This window comes from Numida meleagris, chromosome 10 (genome assembly GCF_002078875.1).
Source record: "Numida meleagris isolate 19003 breed g44 Domestic line chromosome 10, NumMel1.0, whole genome shotgun sequence".
Lineage (NCBI taxonomy): Eukaryota > Metazoa > Chordata > Aves > Galliformes > Numididae > Numida > Numida meleagris.
In genome coordinates, this window is record NC_034418.1 from 1,235,988 (window position 1) to 1,254,224 (window position 18,237).

Sequence of the window (18,237 nt, forward strand, 5' to 3'; positions counted from 1 at the left end):
CTGGTGACCGTGGGAAGCAGTGTTAACTCTGGGGAATGGGATACTCTGGAAGCAGATGCTGTTGAGCTGGAGGAAGAAGGGCTACCCAAAGAAGGAGGCTGCAGCCTAGAGCAGTGGGACCAGAAGGGATGACCCAGCTGTAGGTGCTGGAAGTGCTCCAGCTGGGAAGGAGGGAGCTGCTCTGACTCTCCTCCAAGCCAGGAGCTTGCTGGCTACTGCTGGAGTACATACGCACTCTGCTTAGAGAAAGGGAGAAAGCCTCAGCCCCTCTAAGGTGGGTGCCCCACTCCTGCACCAGCCCCAGCCCTCAGACTGGCAGTCCAGCCAACCTTCCCAGGGCTTGTCCCAGTAAGCAGCAGTGGGAAACGACCTTCCTGCCAGGGCATCAGAATACAGCACTTCCTAGCACGGGTCACTCTGTGCTCTGTGAAGGGATTGGATTGCTCCTCAGTACTAGAGGTTTCCACTGCGAGGCAGTGCAGCACCAGACACAACCACCTGCACCACGTGCCTGTCCTCCCTGCTCCTCCATCTGTTCAGAGTCCAAACCTCTGCGTGCTACTGCATCACTCTCTTGAGAAGCAGAGGGTCAGCCTCCTGTCTCTGGTGCTCTTCCCCTGCTGAGAGTCTTACTGACACATGCTGGGCTCCTTCCAGAGCCACGACACGCAGACCAGAAGCAGCAGAAGAGCTCCACGGTCCCTGCATCCAGCTCAGGGTTCTCATCTCTCACACCAGCAGCACACTGGGTCCTGCAGAGCTGCACCTACCCGCTGATCTCCCCCCTCACTGCTCCACTCAGGGCAAGAGGAAGGGAAGGAGGACAGGAGCCCAGCAGCTCCCACTGCTGGAGGGAGACCCTTCAAGCCACAGCTGCCTGGATTCAGCCCCTCGATGGAGGCATGCAGACCCTTCCTGACTGCCCTACCAGGCAGTCATATCTACTCCAAATTCCCTGAGATCTGCAAGTGACTTTTTTTTTTTTTTCCCTTTCTATGAGAGCAGTTCAAAGACGTGCCTGGTGACTCCCTTTCAAGAACAGCTCAGATCCCTGGGTTCTCCCTGTCCTGGGCACATTGCAGTACTACCAAACAAAAAAAAAAAATCCTCAAAGACAGAGAAGGGAAAGAGCAGAACAAAAGCCAGCTGTTGGTCACTCCAACAGAGATTTCAGCTCTAAAGGGCAACTACAAACAGCCTCACACCTCTGAAGCAGCTGCCACAGAGCGCTGGAAGTGCCTCCCTATCAGTCTAGGTACAGTCCCAAAGAAGCGTGAGGGGTTGACATGATGCTGCTGCTTTGCTGCAGCACCTCTGGCACAGCCTTTGTGTGTCCTTGAGTGCCACAATTCTGCAGACCCTCATCACCTGATGTCAGCAGTGCTCCCCCTCTCTGGGAACTGCTCTTCCCCTGCTTTTAGAGGAACAATGCTCCAGAAGCCGCAGAGGGAGAACAACTGCCCACCTTTCCCCTTCCCCCTGCAGTACTGAGCACCGCGGTCACTCACCTGCCCCAGCTCCTGGCCTCTGCAGAGCCACAGCCCCGCTGCCCCTCCGACTGCCTCAGTGCGTACGTCCTGTCCACCAGCTCCGTGCTGCTCACCTCCAGCCCCTTGATGAAGACACCGGTGTTGCCGTACCTGGCCGGCTCGCTTAGTGTCCTCTGGCAGCCCGACCACAGGCTCTCACCGCAGGGCAGGTCAAAGCTCTGGGCCTTGCGGAGCATCCTCTTGGGAGCCAGCTTCCCAGAGGCAGGAGTGGAGGCACAGGATGGCTTCATCTCCAGGGTTTCTAAGATGCTCTCCAGGTTGGACTTCTCCTCGGGCAGTTTTGGCGACTTGCAGGCCCCGCTTCCAAAAGGAACTCTGCTGAAGTGGGGTCCGGCCCCGTGAGCAGCTTGGCAGGGAAATTCTTCCCCAGCACCAAAATCACCAGGGCAGCTCAGGGAGGGTGAGGGAGCTTTCTCTTTAGTCCACCCTGTGGAGCGACTGGGCCGGCCGTGGGACGTGCCAGGAGTCCTGTCCCACTGCGGGCCGGGGGCAGCCCCCTCGGAGTGCCTGCGCTGGGACACGCTGCCCGCCTCGCCGCCCGCCTGCGGCTGCTCCGACAGCAGCGACCTCCTGGTTCTCAAGGCCGCTTCCAGCTTCTTTTCAAAAACCAGCTTGGTCTCCTGGCATTTGGACCACGCGAATTTCCACTGCTTGAGTCCCTTGTCGCTCTTCAGCTCGCAGGCCAGCTCCTTCATCTCCTGGAAGCGGGCATCGCTGATGTCCGGGTGCTGCCCCTTGTAGCTCTCCAGGCACTTGATGACCCCGGCGCAGTGCTCGGCGGAGCCGCACTCCTCCATGCTGATGCAGGCGAGGTGCCGCATCCCTTCCAAGGCCCACTCGTACGCCTGCAGAACAAAAGGCAGCAGCCAGTCAGAGGCACTCAGGGAAGAATAACCCCAACTCGGTGCCCAAAGTGCCAGACGAGAGAAAGGATCAGTGTGCGGCCAACGCAGTTCCTCAAGTGCGAGCGAAGGGGGGAGCTGCTATTGTCAATGGGGCTTAACAATTCAGCAGAACAAACAGCTCCTTATGCAAAGGGCTTCAGCTGTGCCGGCTGCTCTGCCGCAGCCCCACTGCCACGCCAGCGCCCACACTGCCGGGCATGTATGCCTTCTCCAGGGGGATCCCAGGGAAGCAGCTGGCAGGAATTTGCACACCTCGGTGTGGCCCTGCAGGTTATTTCTATCGCTGCAGGGATGCTGGGAGCAGTTTCACGAGGCTTCGCTTGAGCGGAGCAGACACAGGACTTGCAGGTACAGCTCTGCCCCGTCAGTTGAACAGGAGGAGTGAGATGAAATGCCTCCACCCTAACACAACCAAGAAGAGTGCCCGGCTGCCACGGCCCCACATACCCTGTGCTCAGCCCCAGGAATGAAGGCAGCAGCCTCAGACCCCCTGACAGCCCGGAGAGCTGAACATCAGCACACTGGGACTCGCCTCACTCCGGGGGCAGGCACTGCTCTTCGAAGCTGCAGCTGCGTGCTGTGTGTGCAGCCAGCCCCATTACTCATACAGAGCAAGGAGCCACTTCAGAAGCCAGCAGCTGCACAGAGAAAATGCCTCTCAAGCAGCCTCACACAGCAGCAGCCCCTCTTCCCCCATCGCCTGCACCAGGACAGGCCCCGGACCTGCCACTTGCTCAGTCCAGGCACTGTGCTGCTGGCCTTGCAGTGGGCACAGGAGATGCCAGACCCCAGTGCGTCTGATTTACCCAAGATCTGGAGACTTTTGTATTCCCTGGAAGCCAGCCTGGCTTTTACAACTGCCACCAGGAGGGCAGACGTCCCATGCAGGGCTTCCCCAACACTGGGGACCTTACTTCCATTCTCAAATGGGAGAGAGCAACAGTACAGAGGCTGCTTTTATTTCTCATCTACAGATCTGCCTGCTGCCTCGGCGAGGAGGAACCAGGGCTGCAACCCACACAGAGAGGCAGCCCCACCAGCCCTCGTCTTCATACGCTATCTGTCTGCTCCTGGCAAGGACTGTAAGGCAGCACAGAACTCAATCTCACTGCACTTCTTCCCTCCCCAGTGCCTGTCACAGGCTAGTGAATAGCTCAGCTTTGTTCCCTGCACAATGGCAGCAGCCCTCCACACCCCGCAGCTTGCCTGCTAACATGCTAAGTGGCCACCAAGGCTTTTTCCAGCCACGTCGTTCACTCCAACTGTCCCACTCAGCACACAAAATGGCAGAGTGTGCCCCAGCACGCAGGGGGAAGCATCACCACGCAGGTAAGAGCACGGCTGACATCTCTGTTCCAGGACGTTACAAGCCACGTAGCTGACCCAGCCACACCACGATGGACCCTGAAGACATGGAGCACTGGGGGAGCATGGAGGGCCACGGCTTCCCCGCACAGCTCTAAGTGCAGTGGGGCTGAATCCTCCCACTGAGGTGTGGAATTAGGCAGGAAGGAGCCTGTACCTCTGCTTTCCATCTTCGCCCTACTGACAAGTCATTACTGCAGCTCTCAATTAGGGGGTGAAGAGAAGCGTGCCTCCTGCCCGCAGAGGGCTGGCCACGCAGCGGCAGCACGAGGAGCAGCAGTGGGCTGTCCTGCCGGGCTCGGAGGGAGGCCGGGCTCCTGGGGACCTGCTGTGCCACAGAAGAGCCAAAAGGCACCGCTCACAGCGCTCGTCCCTGCTTGGTTCACCACGCCAAGGCCGGCAGCACATCGAGGGAAGAAGCTGTGTCTGCCCACGTCTGTCACCGCACAAGTGCCACGTGCGCACAGAGGCCAAGGGAAGGTCACTGCACAGCATATTCTGCTGCCAGTGCTACGTGGGAAACCTCCCAGCGGTCCCGGATCCCACCTGAGCCAATGTTTGGTAGCACTGGTTTCAGATCAAACCTAACACGGAGCCACCGTGTTCCTCCCAGTCTCACGATCCCAGATACCAATGGATCCCCTGTCACAGGTTGCTGTATGCGCAGCGTAAGCAGGGACTTGTGGCTGCAGACTGCCCTGTAAGCCAGCAGTTCACACCAACCCCAGTTAAAAAGCTATTTTACACTGCAATATATTAAAGGCAAAGTTATCTGGACTGAAACCTTCCTGAAAGAGCTATCAGTCTGTAGATGGCAACAAGCCTGCTGCTCTAAGCTGGGGACGAGCGGTACAGGAGAAGGTCCTCAGCTCCACCTGCACTGTGCTCAGCCTCCCCTCCTTATTACTAACAGTAGAAGAGCAAGGCTGCAGGACCCACGGATGGCAGGCTGGTTAATCAGGAAAATATTCCCCCCTACCTGCCCAGTGGGATGGAGCGGGTCCATGTCTCACCATGCATCACCATCTCCTGCGGCTGACTGAGGCAGGGCCACCTCTGCAGCCCACGGCTGGGCTCGCCTATTCACAAGCAAATGCTGCTTGCCTAAATACCACATCGAAGAGCCCTGGAAACCGGGGAGCAGGAGGGGGGGAAGGGTCTGTGCTTCACACGAAAACTACTGAAGTGTGCAGAGAACAGCCTGCCTGGGCACAGGCAAGGTCTCCTTTCTTTCACAGTGCAGAAACAGAGAGAAAATAGCCCCACCAACCCCAAATGCAAGCAAGATGCAAAGCAAGCGGCCACCCAACACACGAGAGTGGCGGAGCAAACAGGGCAATCTCTTCTGGGTGTTGCAGTGCTTTCCCTGTGTCTCGATGCTGAGGCCCCCACTGGCTTCTAGCAGGATTTGGGGTTCTGCAAGCAGGCAGCTGCCCTTGGAGGTACAAGAAACCACGCAATTTCAGATCCTTTCAGAGCCTGTCAGCAAAGCCAGCAGTTAGTTACAAGTACTCTCTCTGGGCAGAGGTTTGCTGTTACCCTGTCCCCCACCCTGTTGTGTTTGTCTATTCTGCACTGCATGCAAAGTCCTGTCTGGGATTTGTTAGCAGCAGAAAGCAGACTAACCAAAACCATGTCCTGCAGAGCTGGAGCTCAGCTTTAAGCACCCTCCTGAAACGCAAAGCTAATGATTCCCGAGTCACTGTGCAGCTCCCACTGCCTCCCCTCCTCTCCCCATGGGAGGAGAGACCACTAACATCACCAGTTTGCCTACACAAGCAAAGACCACCACTTTCAGCCCAGTATTTGCATTGCTCCCTGTTACCAAGTGCTTAGTGCTGTACAAACACCACAGGGGGACAGACAGGCACAGACTAAATTCCCTGGGTGTAAGAGGAAGAGGAGAACAGGCAGATGCCCACAGCTGGGCAGGGAAAAGCAAGGAGTTGACAAGTGGTAGCAGTCAGCAGGGAATACAACGGAGCTGCACAGACCACGCAGGCATCAGAGAGGGATGGATCCACAGACAGCCTCAACTGCTGAACAAGGACAGGGGAAACTCATTAGAGCAGCACGCTTAGAAACAGTGCAGCAGCACTGTCTGAACACGAGCAGAGCTCAAAACTCCCTTCCTTTGCCCTTGGGCACCTAAGCCTTGACAAGACCAGGAGAGGCTAAATTAGAGGAGAAGATAATTGGATAAAATGAGATTGTGCACAATTTCTCCTCTCTTGACGGCAACACGACGACCCGAAGGGCAGCTGTGGCTGGCTGCTCTGCAGTTGGTGTGCAGGACGTGTGCTTGCACTCCTTTTACTGCTTCAACTGCCAAGCAACACCTAGCGTGGCTCCATTAGCAGCAGGCTGACTCAACTAATGAATCACAACAAGCCACAATAATCTTCGCTTCGCTGCGATTCAGAGCTTCCACAGAGCAACCTGTGCCAGACGCACATGGATGAGTGTATTTATATATTTATATGCACAAAATGCCTCCCTAGGAAGCTGGGCACTGCATGTCTGAGATCTCCCCTCCCAGCAGCACGCAAGGTGCAGTATCCTCCACTCTTCCCTTTTTGCTCCGTGTCTTTGATCCCGTGAGTAGACTCTACACTGTTTATTTTCCTTCTGTCTCATCAGTGGGGTGGTCTCAACATTTAAAACCTCTCGAGCCCAGAGGACTGGGAATTGAGATTGCTCCCAGCAGAGTCAGAAGCTTTAACATTTGCGTTTGCTACAAACCAGCCTCTGTGTTTGAAGCACTGCCCATCTTCTCATGAGCTCACACCGCAAAGCTTTTCTGTCAGTGAAACTCTGCTTACCATCCCTTCTTACCAGAGTAAGAACAGATGCTGCTTCGCTGCCTTTGCATCATCCTCGCTCCTTCCTGATGTCTCACCAGTTACTCAGTGTGTGCCAGCCCAGCCTCACCCTTGGACGCTGCCAACAGCACAGCTGCTGTTAGGGGCACGCAGCAAAGTACCCTTCAGTGCTAAAAGAGCAAAGAGAGCTTGTGAAGCACAACTGTGTGCTGAGATCTGCTGCCACCAACAGCTGGGATCCAGCGACAGGTCCTCCACCTGGCCACACCAGTCACTGCAGGCAGGAAAACGCCTCCAGGCCAACTTGAAAGGAGTCACACATTGAATTTTTACTGATGGCTGAAAAACCAGAGGCATGAAGGAATAAGTATGTGTTTGTGCATGGAGGAGGAGGAGGAAGAGGGCAGAATTTTCATGCTTTTTTTTAGCAAAGGGTAGGACTGTCTTCAGTGAGAGCTGCAGGCCTCGTGCTGCCAGTCAACTCGAGACCAAGCCACTGCACGACTGGTGACTCACTGAAGCTGGTTGCCTTGCACAGCAGCAGCAAATCATTCTCCACTCTGAGACTGATGTCACCTCGAAAGGTTTTTGCATGCGTTGCCCCGACGCTTCTCCCGACAGCCTCATCAGCACACTGTGCAAATGCCCCCTGTAATAGCCCCGCGCTGGCTCCCTATTAATGATATCCTCCACGCTCAGCTGGGGATTGGGAAACCTCCAGCATGCCCTCAGGCCTGGACAGGGAGCATTGGTGCTTTCGCTGTACTCTTCAATCCCCATCCTTTCCCCTGTGACACGCCGAGTCAAACTGCTTCGTTCTTCAGCGATGTGCTGCGACCTGGGTGGCTAAGGGCAGCCTGCCCAAGCTGCCTTTTCCAGCCCCAAAAGCAGTCTGTAAGGACCAGAAGAGAGAGCACACCAACCCGCACGCTGCTGTGCCATGGCATGGCTCCTTCCACTGCAGCTGAGCTAGGTGAAAGGCTCTGCCTCAGCAGATGTGGGGCTGAAACCAAACCCAGCAGCAGCACATCTGTCAGGCCTCCCTTCTTCAGCCCCTGGTCTAAGGGATGCACTGAAAGGGTATGAGCCCCCCTGGAGCAGCCAAAGGAGCCTGGGCAGAGCCAGTGGCTCTTGGGAGAGCCCTGTCCATATGGCAGGGCTTTGATATGCAGATGGAGCCATTGTGAGCCACAGCTCCATCTGTAAGCCGAGGGCAGCTCCATGTCCAGATTGCCCGAACAGATCTATTTAACTCCCGTGACTAAAGGGAATTCCAGACTCCAGGAGGATCCAAGTATCCAGATGGATGCCAGCACACGAGCACTCAGAAAGCCTGCTGTCCTGCACAGCTCCTGTCCCAAGACCCGAGCAAAAAAAAAAAGAAAAAAGCAGCATCCAAACCCGACCTCCTGCTCACATGCCCACGGCTGGAGGCCAGCTGAGGAAAGACCTCTGCTAGCATCACATCTGGCACCCCAAGTGCAACGCGCTCCTCTCGCAGTTCAGCTGCAAACCAAGCTAGGAAATCCCTACACCTGCTGGTAGGAAACACTGCTTCCCTGCTGTTAGGGACTGCCTACCAGCATCCCGACCCTGCAAGAGATCTGCCTTCACCGCTGCGCCAGAGGGAAGCAAGCCCCAGACTTCTGGATAACTGTCAGATTATGCTCACGGGCAGGCAAGGCCACCAAGAAACAGTTACAGAGCACTGTGATCAAAGATGCTGCAGCACATTGAGCGCTGCCCCCTGCACGCACATTGGGGTCCCAGCACATTGGCAGTCCTGGGATCAGAGAAGGCAGCCAACATCCCGAAGGATGTGATGTGCTGGGGCCCTCCAGCCCTCTTGCCAGCACAGTAAGAGGGAGAAGGAACAAGGACCCCAAGAGCCAGGTCACACTAGCAGCAATTTACTGGAGAATTCAAAAAACAACGCTTTCCAAACAACTAATTTTAAAAAGACAGTAATCTAGGAAGGCTAAAAGACTGGATTTACGCGGTCAGGGCTGCTTGTTTATGCAAGAGGTAAACTTCAGAAACTTTCTGATAAAAGAATACCCTCCATCAGGGCTAATTAACCTTGCAGGAAGGCTTCTCAAGCAAAAAGCTGGCAGGAAGGAGAAGGGAGAGATTTCACCCATTAACCTTGCATGAACTCCACAAGAGCATCAACTTTCCAACCTCCAGGCTCAATCCCCCAAGTGCCCCACACCACGTATGAAAATGGACACCCCTGAAATGAGAGAGCAAATCAGGTGAGATGTCTGTCTAGGGCACCATCCTGATACCCTAACTGAGGAAGGAGAGAGAAAAGAGAGAGGGAGAGATGAGCCAGCTGCTGTCAGACACCAGGAGCTTCCCCTGGAGCAGTTTCACAGCATCGGGAAGGCACAGTGTATATTTGCTGTTGTGCTACTCACACCTTCCTTCATCACCTTCAGTACTTCTGCCAGTAAGCAAATGAAAGCTGTTAACTGGGAATTTCATGCAGCCTTTTCCCAGAAAAGTCAAGTCAATCCCTGTGCAAAGTCAGAGGGAGAACGGCACCTGTTATTAAAGAGACTGTACTGTAAGCCATGGTAAAGGCCCCACTCGCTCAGAGGCAGAATCGTGTTCTGATCTGCACAGGACTGCTATTAAGAGACAAGCACAGGGGCACAGTGACCTGCGTGTCTGCCTGTAATAAGTACTCTGCAATAATGACACATCAGTTGTCTCTTTTTACACTTTACACCAAGGTTACACTCTTCAGTTCCTCTCCAAGCCCATTCCCAGAGCTGGGAATCACGATGCCCTTTTAAGCACCATTAACTCTCTGCCTGTGCCAAACAGCCTGCAAAAGAAAAACCCCACTTCAAGGTCCCAGCCACCCGGCTCCTCTCCAGCTTCCCGCAGACCAGCATTCACAACCTTGCTTCCCTCACCAAAGGCTGAGCAAAAAGGTGCATCAATTACTTGGTGCCTGAAGGAGACTGGCATTTTCTCTTGAAGTCATGGTCCGGGACGCTATGTCTGGTACAACAGCAGAATCCAGGCAGAAAACAAGAAGTCCCAGCAGGTAGCTGCCCTGACTTTTGGGGAGAGCCGCCAGGTGACGTTCTCTGTTGAAGTCAGCCAATTCTCACGCTCTGATTTTAGCTGTCACACAGAGTTCAGCTCTGTCCCGGGGAACACAGCAGCAGTGAGTCTCAGCAGCTCGCAGGGCAGGAGCCCAAAGCCTGCACCAACTGCCTTATGCTGCCCACAGCCCTGGGGAAGCCCGGGGGGGGGGGGGGGGTCAAAAAGTCTGCCCCATGCGTGCAGCCAGGTGGTTCGGGGCATGCAGTCCCACCAGCAACTTCTAGATGCAGTTAAATCCTACCCGCTCTGAAGAACAAGCTACATCCTCTAAGAAAGAGGAACAGGCACTGCTGCATTACAGAGTGCACAGCCCTGGAGTTCAGAGGGACCACGCAAAGACACGCAGGGCTCTGCGCACACAGCAGACGCACGCAGAACACTCTGATTCATGCTGGACGCACACAAGCCTCCTTCACATTGTTTCCAACCAAATCTCCACGCAACCAGCTGGACACTTGGTACTTACAGGAGCGTTTGCTGTCTCTGTCTGCAGCCGCAGTCGGATGGGGTGGGTTTGGCTCAAAGGGAGAGAGCATGGAGATCCGCAGAGCGGGGCTGGGCTGTGGGAAGGAAGGGCCCCAGCCCCTCTTTGGGCCCCAGAGGCAGCAGCACTTGTTCACAGGATGGAGCGCATGAACGCTGGCATGCTTGCAGCAGCAAGGACAATGGGGAGGGATGAGGAGGCGCTGCCATAATCAAATGCAGGCCAGCTGGCCCTCCCCCAGGAAGGGTAGGCACCTCCTTCACTTGCCAAAGGCTTTGTTTTCTAAGCCACAAAGAACAAAGTGGTGCCGGGGTGAGTAAGAGGAGAAGAACCTTCCACCGTGCAGGCAGAGTCATATGTGAGAGCAGGCAGCCTGTTCCCAAATGCCAGTGCAGATGGAGAGAGGTTGGGCCACGCTTGGCACATGCTGAGCAGGGCTCAGAAGCAGCAGGTCCTGGCTGGAGATCCCTGCTCCCCTAGAACCTGCATGGCTGGGCTCCTCTGATTGGATCCGAGGGCCAAAGAAACGCTGCTGATGGAAAGGCTCCAGAGCACAGCTCAAAGAAATCCCAACAAGGGAAATGCTATTATTTGTTAAGTAACCTCATCTCAACAATCCCAAGCAGCGAGCCTCTGAATGGCTTCCCTCGGAAAGCAGACACAAGGCAAGGATCCAAGGCTCCCACCAAGAGAGCTCTTGTGTAACACCCTGACAAGCCAGGAAAGAGCCTCGGGCTGGGGCTGCCCTGGGCCCTCCTGTAATGATGCCAGGAGTTCAGCTCCAGGGCTCTGGTACCAGCTGCGTCACAGCTGCGGGGTATGCAGGTGCTGAGCTAGTGGGATGCTGCTCTGCCCTTTCTGGTTGGGTCAGTGCTTTCTTCCAGCAGGGATGTTTTGCCAAAAGCATCGTGTGTCTTTGCTACTGACCTCCCGCAGGACTGCTCAACATCCCAGTGGTGGCACAGGCCAAGCTGTGGGCCCTGGCTCATCAGATATGCCACGTCAGTTAGCTGTAGAAAGGACACAACCGCTCTCAGGGGGAGGAACTTCAAGCTGGGATCACAGGCAGCAGGGCACTTTGCTCACTATAAAGTCATGAGCATGCAGAGACTGTAAGAGTGAGGTGAGAAATAACTTAGCACAAAGAAAGCTCAAGATAGGAAAAAGTTTGAAGGCAAACAAGGTAAGCACAGAGAAGGAGACTTGCCCTAGCTCCTGGTAATGACAGGGTGCCTGTTGCAGTGTTAGTGTGAAGCCAGGATAGGCGGCGAGTGAGGGATACTGGGGGCCTCCCCTCCAGGAACGTCAGAAGAAGCCAACATTGGTGCTTTTGGTACAACACACACCCTTGCTTGCTCAGCTTCCCACTTGTCCCCCAAAGCACTGCCAGATCCCATCACAGCCATGGAACTGAGTAAACAAGGGACAGAGGCCAAACCAGGCTCAAAGCCACAGGAAGATGGCACGTCAGTATGCCTGCACTGAGTCTGTGGTACTAACACATTGCTCTGCCCGCAGTCGGAGATGGACAGCAGCTTCCTCCACCACTCCTGCCTCAGCCCAGCCACCCGCAGCCCTTTCCAGGCACCGAGAAAGGAAGCAGGGACTAATGGAAACATCCAGCCTGGCACAGGTTGGGGCTTTAGGGAGGGAATCCTGCCAGCCCATGTGTGCGCTCCATGTGGTCTGGCCCTGCCCTGCTTGCTCAGCTCTGACGGGCCGCTGGGGCCGCCAAACAGTGAACAACACAGCGCAGCAGTGCAACAGGCCACATAGGGGGCTCCTGACCCCCTCCACAGCCTGCCTGGCAGTCACGCTCTGCACCCTACGCACCGTGCACTCACCATGTGCAGAAGGGAGGCCGGCGGAACGCTCCCAGCCCTGGCAGACGGTGCGGTACGAGGGTACCAACACCAGCACCCCTGCGGTGGGCGCCCCGCTCCCTTGGCACACGCTGAGACATTTGGAGAGATCTGAGCTCGCCAGCTCATTACCATAGCGTGCGCTGCTTACGCATCCCCAGGCTTTTCCCCGAATCCTGGGGTCTGGCACGCTGCAGGCTCTTTACAAGAAGGAAATCGAGGACGTTACTTCGTTTAGACTCCTGCTGTTGATCCCTTCAGATATTAGGGAAGAGAGAAAGGGGTTAGGCAGGCACTGACAAGATCGCAGCAGTATGGCCAAAAAGCAGCTCAGCGTCAGAGGAGAGCGAAATCGGTTTAGATAAGATCTTCTGCTTCTCCCCCACCTCCCAGACACCACCACTGGCTTCGCTTTCGGAAGGCAGAAAGCTGGAGATCAAGATTAAAACAACTGGCACAAAGAACTTCCACGCTGCGCAGCAGTTTCTGCACCCATCCTACAGCTGCAGGACGCATCCCTTCCGCACCCCTGGTTTCGGTTGGTGACTGGTTCACAATACCCATATGCTGTATTTACAACACGAATGCTGTTTATAGTTCTACTGAAACCAGTGAGATCAAAATCCCACTCCCTCACTACACGAGATACCTCTCCTCTGCACCAAAGCAGCAAGCAAACGTGCCATGCCACTGCCATTCATCTGCACTGGGGCGTGCAGCATGAAACTAAAGGGGATGCTGCTGCCACCAAGCGCTGCATTCAATTGCCATCCACCAAAAAGAAGTTGAATGAGCAGTGCTGAGAAAAGAAATGGGCCATTCTGGGGGCTGTGCAACATCTGTGCCCCAGGAACGGTCCAAATAAGGCTTAGCTCTGATGGGTGTTCTTCAGCCCAGGAGCTACCATGGGCTGTAGTCTCCACACCTGAACAGAGGGGAGAGCAGCCACCAGGTGCTGCAGCTCACAGCTGTGCTCCAGAGATCCCCACCTTCAGCTGGGGTGGGTCACACAGGGCTGATGTTTGGCTTGGCCAGAGACTTGCCAAGGTTCTGGGCAAGGCGTGGCACCTTTGTGTGCCTCAGTTTGTCAGCAGCATGGCAACAGCCTTCCTTACAGGACTCCTCTCCACTGAGAAAGAAATGACACACTGCCACAGAAAGAGGGTCCCCCACCTGCAGAGATGAGCTAGAGCAGGCCTGCTGGGCATCAGCAAACAAGCAGCCCTCGCATGGCACGACAGCAAGGCTCTGAGCTGCCTTCTCCACTCTCCTCCCTCGCACAAGATGCTTCTCAATGTTTTTCATGTTTAGCTGAGTTTCCTCCCCTTCCCCTGAGCACTTCTGGCTGCCAAGGCAGCTCAGAGACAGCAACTAAGTGGCACCTACATCTGGTACAGCTTAACTTTTAGCGTCTATTCTTTCTGGAATTTGAGAACTTAAAACCCAATGTTTGTACAAGTGTGGAGTAAGTGGAACACGGGCTCCCTGGTCCTCTGTGCCTGCCAGAGCTCTACTTTCAAGTGCGCATACAAAAATCCTACTGTTTATTCATATGCAACTTGAGAAATTAAATCACACCAAACACAACTGCAGGTCTCCTGAACCGTCTGCATTCAGCCAAACAGGTGACAAGGTCACACGCTCACCGCAGTCACCACATGCACCCTCTCCTCCTGCTTTGCAGATGCCCAGACCCACTCAGCGTTCGCGTCCCTTGGCCATGCTCCCCAGCACCCTGGTTCTGGAGCTCCACGTCCTCCGGCGTGTCTCCAGAAGACCTGGACTAAATTTAGGATTGAATAGCAGGGTGCTACTCCTGACGTGCCAACAGACTCCGTTTCCCAGCGTGTAAAGATACAGCAGCAACAACGCGTGGGCAACCTACCTTGGTGTGGTGGCCTAATCCAGCACTGCCACAATGCTTCTATCCACTGCTGCTACAAAAAGGGCCCACAAGTTACAGCTCAGACAGCAGATCTCTGCTCTTAACAGACAAGGATGTTTTCTTAAACACACGCCCATCCCCTCTTCCACACACGGGCTTGAAAAAGACCAACGCAAACGATGATTTGTCAGCTCCCTGCTGGTGGGCACACCAAACTTTGTCTGTTTCATAAACAACCACGCTCTGGACTGAGCCTGAGCAGGTTTTTACATCCTCCTCCATGCAGCAGTTGCCTTGTCTCACCTTGTCAAAGAATTCATACAGCCTGACCGTCTCACACACTCGATGCCTGCTCTCATCCAGTTGAGTGCAGAATTCTTCCAGTTCATCTCTGTAGGTCTGCAGCTTCACTCTGTAGGAATGTACATCCACAGAGGCAAAGTCTTCCCATCGATCCATCTTCTTAAGTGCTTCCTGTCCCCTTCTGCAATATTCCTGAAAGCAAAACGTGTTTGCATATGAGGACAGAGACCTGACATGACTGGTTGATCAAAGCCATTAAGCTGGGACTAATTAGAGTGGGATTTAGGTTCAATTCAAATGAGCAGAGGTGTACTTGTTTACAGCAGAATTCTGTAGAGTCCTGACATCTGTTACAATTTACATTAGCCACACAGCAGCTTGCAAAGGTCTACCCAGTGAGATCAAGAGCTCAACTAGAATCAAAAAAGACGGTGTCTCAAGTACATCAAGAGATTAGCTCAGGAAAAAAAAGAGAAAGAAACCATCCTCCACCACAGAAGTTATTCTCCTCAAGACTGTCAAGCGTCCCCTCTCCTGAGGGGTCGAGCTGGTGGCTCTGTCTGCAAGAGGACGGCAGGGAAGCTAAGCAGTGTAAAGGAATGACACCAACACCTTGGTGATGAGCCCTCTGCCAACGCCATCACAACATCATGGCTTTGGCTGAGCATGCATGCAAGCTGCCAACTCAGGCTCTGGAGAACATGTTTTTCCAATCAGACAACACTTACACTGGCAACAAGATCAAACTCCCTGAACTGCTTCTGTGCTTGAAGCAGCATCTCCAAAGAATCGTCCAGGTTGATCATCTCCTTTAGCTTTTTTCTGCCAACATTCTCAATCCAACTGCTGACCTAGGAGAAAAGGGAAAAGCTCCACTATTAGTCACCCTGTGCTACTCACCAAGGCAAGCCTTTATGTGGAAAGAACAGGGAATTGCTCTCACAACACTGGTCATTTCATTACTGGAAAAAACGCGCATGTACACTTTTTCCCCATCCTGGCATTTCGGTGTCAGCCTCCTGCATAGAGTTTTTCCACTTCAGGTTACCAAGTAATTGCAAAGCTCTGCTATTGCTCACACAGCCTTAGGCATAAACAGGGCAAGCAGCTGCTTGGGTTCTGTTTCAGGTGACCCATGGTCTAAAGCAAGCTCCGCAACCTGCAGGCTGGCCTGATATTGCTATTATTGTTACCCCCAAGTGGGATAAAATCTTCCTGCTGCCAGACTTCCTACACCACTTCCCTTTTCTGACTGGCAGCACATAAACGATGTCAATGCGAACACGCTGATGAATTCTCACTACCTGCAATCTTTCACACATCTCTGGGACTCTCAGATATGGGTTTTCTGAAGGCAGCTCGCCACACTGGCTCTACTGCTGTGCAGTAACTACAGGCTCCTTGACAGAGCCCCATCACCGCCAGCTTTATGCCTGTAACCTCAAACACAGGTGAACAATGAACAGCTACATCCTAAAAGCAAAGCAGACACAGGAGGCCAAGCAGGGTAACACCATCACCACTGAATAAGCATTTTACAAACAGGCTGGCAAGCCTGTCCGCAATGCTTCAGCAATAGCCGTACCTGGAAGGCCAGCTTAGTTCTGTTTTCCTCATCCATCTAACTCAGCCCACGTTCAAAGATGAACTCCTATTGCTCTGCACTGGGAAAGGGGCTGTGCCCATGGGGCAAAGCCACCGGCACAAGGAGGAGATGGGGTGGGTTCCCAGGTCAAGACACGCAGCACAGAGGGGCACACATTGCTGCTGCCTCCTGCTCAGGGGCACGCTTAAAAGCAGGAGCAGCTGCTGCCAGTGTTCATCTGCAAGAAAGGCAAGCTGGGAGAGGTTGGTTTTGCTCCATTCAACCAAAAGAAGTTTAGCAGAAAGCAGAGACAGGGTGGGAACTTGCTTTTGTCTCTTTTTTTTTTTTTTTGTTTGGTACTAAAAACCTGTGCATTGTGCATTTAACTTTAAGGGAGAGTTTACTAGGTTCTTACATCACACTTCTTGTCCTGAACACACAGGGCATGGCGCCTGAGTGTCTACCTCCAAATGGGAAAGTCATTAAAGGATCCACCTCGGCCTGTGAAAACAACAGGTAGGCTACAGGTTCCTCTGTTCTGTCCAGACAGGAGCCCAGAAGAACAATGGGGAAATCCTACAAGAGCAATGGAGAAACTGGCCCTAGCACTGATCTTTAAGGATACAAGTTCCTGAGGTGTGCTCCAAACAGCACACCATCCTTCAAACAAATGCACGTATGCGTGTGAGTGCACATACACAATTCCTCACACACACACATCCATGCTATAAGAAGAGATGCATAAAACATCTCGTTGTTGATGAGTTACAGCAAAGGAGACTACGAGACTCCATAACCTCCAGGCAGAGTTCAGGCTTGGGGAGCACATCTGAGACCTGCAACACTGAAAGATCTGATAAGATCCTGAAGGACACTCAGAAAGCCCGAGCTATTTTTACAGCTCCTCAAGGTTTTTTATCTACGTGGCTTGGAGTTTCAAAGGTCTTTCTGAAAAATCACTGCCTGTTTGCTTCAGTTATCCCACAGCTAAAGAGCTTTACTGAGCACCACAAGAAGGAAAGTTTAAGCTCCCACGGGACTGCAGGGGCTTGGAGGGCTGAGCACAGCTCTGGGGCTAAGGACGGGTGTATTCACATACCTGATGAGTGTGTATAGGGGCTGCACACAGAGGCAAAAGGAGCGTGCCTGGGTCTTATCCAACAGCAGGGACCCGGGCACTGCACAGGAATCAACACCAGTACAGCAGGGAAAGGCAGCTAGCACAGGGTATGTGATGTGTGGCTCATCCAGCAGCAGGATGAAAGCAAGCTCCGCGGGATCTAAAGCCCTGAGGGACACATGAGCTCATCCTCAGCCTGTTGCCTTTGCTCTGCTGCTTGCCAAGGTGGAACATGAGGAATGGCTCCTCCGCAGTCAAGCTGGGAGGGTACTTTTGGTGAGCAGTGTGACAAGATACCCCACCTCCAGGTGTGCTGTCTACCGATGAGCCACTGTGCCAGTCTTCAAGCCAAGAAAAAGCTCACAGATGTTTATGGCACTTGATACATCCACACTTTGACAGCAGCCAGGAAACTTCCACCTGGCATCAGAAGACACCACATGAACAGCAACCTAGTTCTCAGGACACGTGAAAATCTACCTTAGAAACCTATCTCAGGTTGAGCTGTTCTTCAGGAGGGTCTACAGACATTTTTCTCCATCTTCACAGGACAGACCGACACGTACCTGCCGTGGTACTCACAGTCAGAGGGTGGCAGCAGGCAGTCACAAGAACGGGCTAGCAGGCCTTACTTACCTCCTTAAAACATTCTTCCACTTTCTCGAACTCCATCACCAGCTCCAGTTCCTGGATGCGTTTATTTGACGCCATCACCAGCCGGTGAACGCCCTCATCGACTCGATTATAAAGCACACCAGCAGCATCAAGCGCGTCCCTGGAAAGGGACACACGGCCGGTCAGGGGTTCTGCATTAGGTCTTTCCCCCAGCACTACATGCAAACGTGGCTGACAGCAGCAATACAGACGTCCTCCCCGTGGGAAAAGAAATGGCCATCTCCATATGGAGAGCAGAAGGAAAGCAGCACTGCTCCCTGCCCGTGATTCATCACTCTGAGATCCCACTGCCAGGACCTGGCAGGAAGGCTCCAGGCGTCTCCTCCCAGGCGGGCTCCTTCAAACTCTGCACCGCACCCGTCACGCTTTCAGAGAGGATACTCAGATCTTCACCAACGCAGATTCTTGCAGCAATGGCTTTTCCAAAACACCACAGCTCAGGCAGTTTCAGTTTCTAAAACCACCATTTAAATTTAATACGCGGACACCTGACACCCTCAAGACTTCCACCAGCCAAATAAAAATGCCAAGCGTGCAGCACCCCAGCACTAAGAGAAGTTG

General features: G+C 53.9%; 1 protein-coding gene across 7 annotated transcripts in view; it reads right to left on the reverse strand.

The window, feature by feature from the left end:
- Positions 1-18,237, reverse strand: part of PLEKHG4 (pleckstrin homology and RhoGEF domain containing G4) — an 82,197-nt gene that overhangs the window by 7,090 nt on the left and 56,870 nt on the right. For all 7 annotated transcript variants that reach the window (XR_002442285.1, XM_021408869.1, XM_021408870.1 and 4 more), the window contains exons 11-14: positions 17,638-17,776; positions 15,025-15,147; positions 14,297-14,488; positions 1,509-2,395 (exon numbers count right to left, since the gene is read on the reverse strand). Coding sequence is in view for 6 of the 7 variants with exons in the window: in XM_021408869.1 (XP_021264544.1) it covers positions 1,509-2,395; positions 14,297-14,488; positions 15,025-15,147; positions 17,638-17,776 (1,341 nt within the window). In the remaining variant the exon portion in view is untranslated. The remainder of the gene's footprint in view (positions 1-1,508; positions 2,396-14,296; positions 14,489-15,024; positions 15,148-17,637; positions 17,777-18,237) is intronic.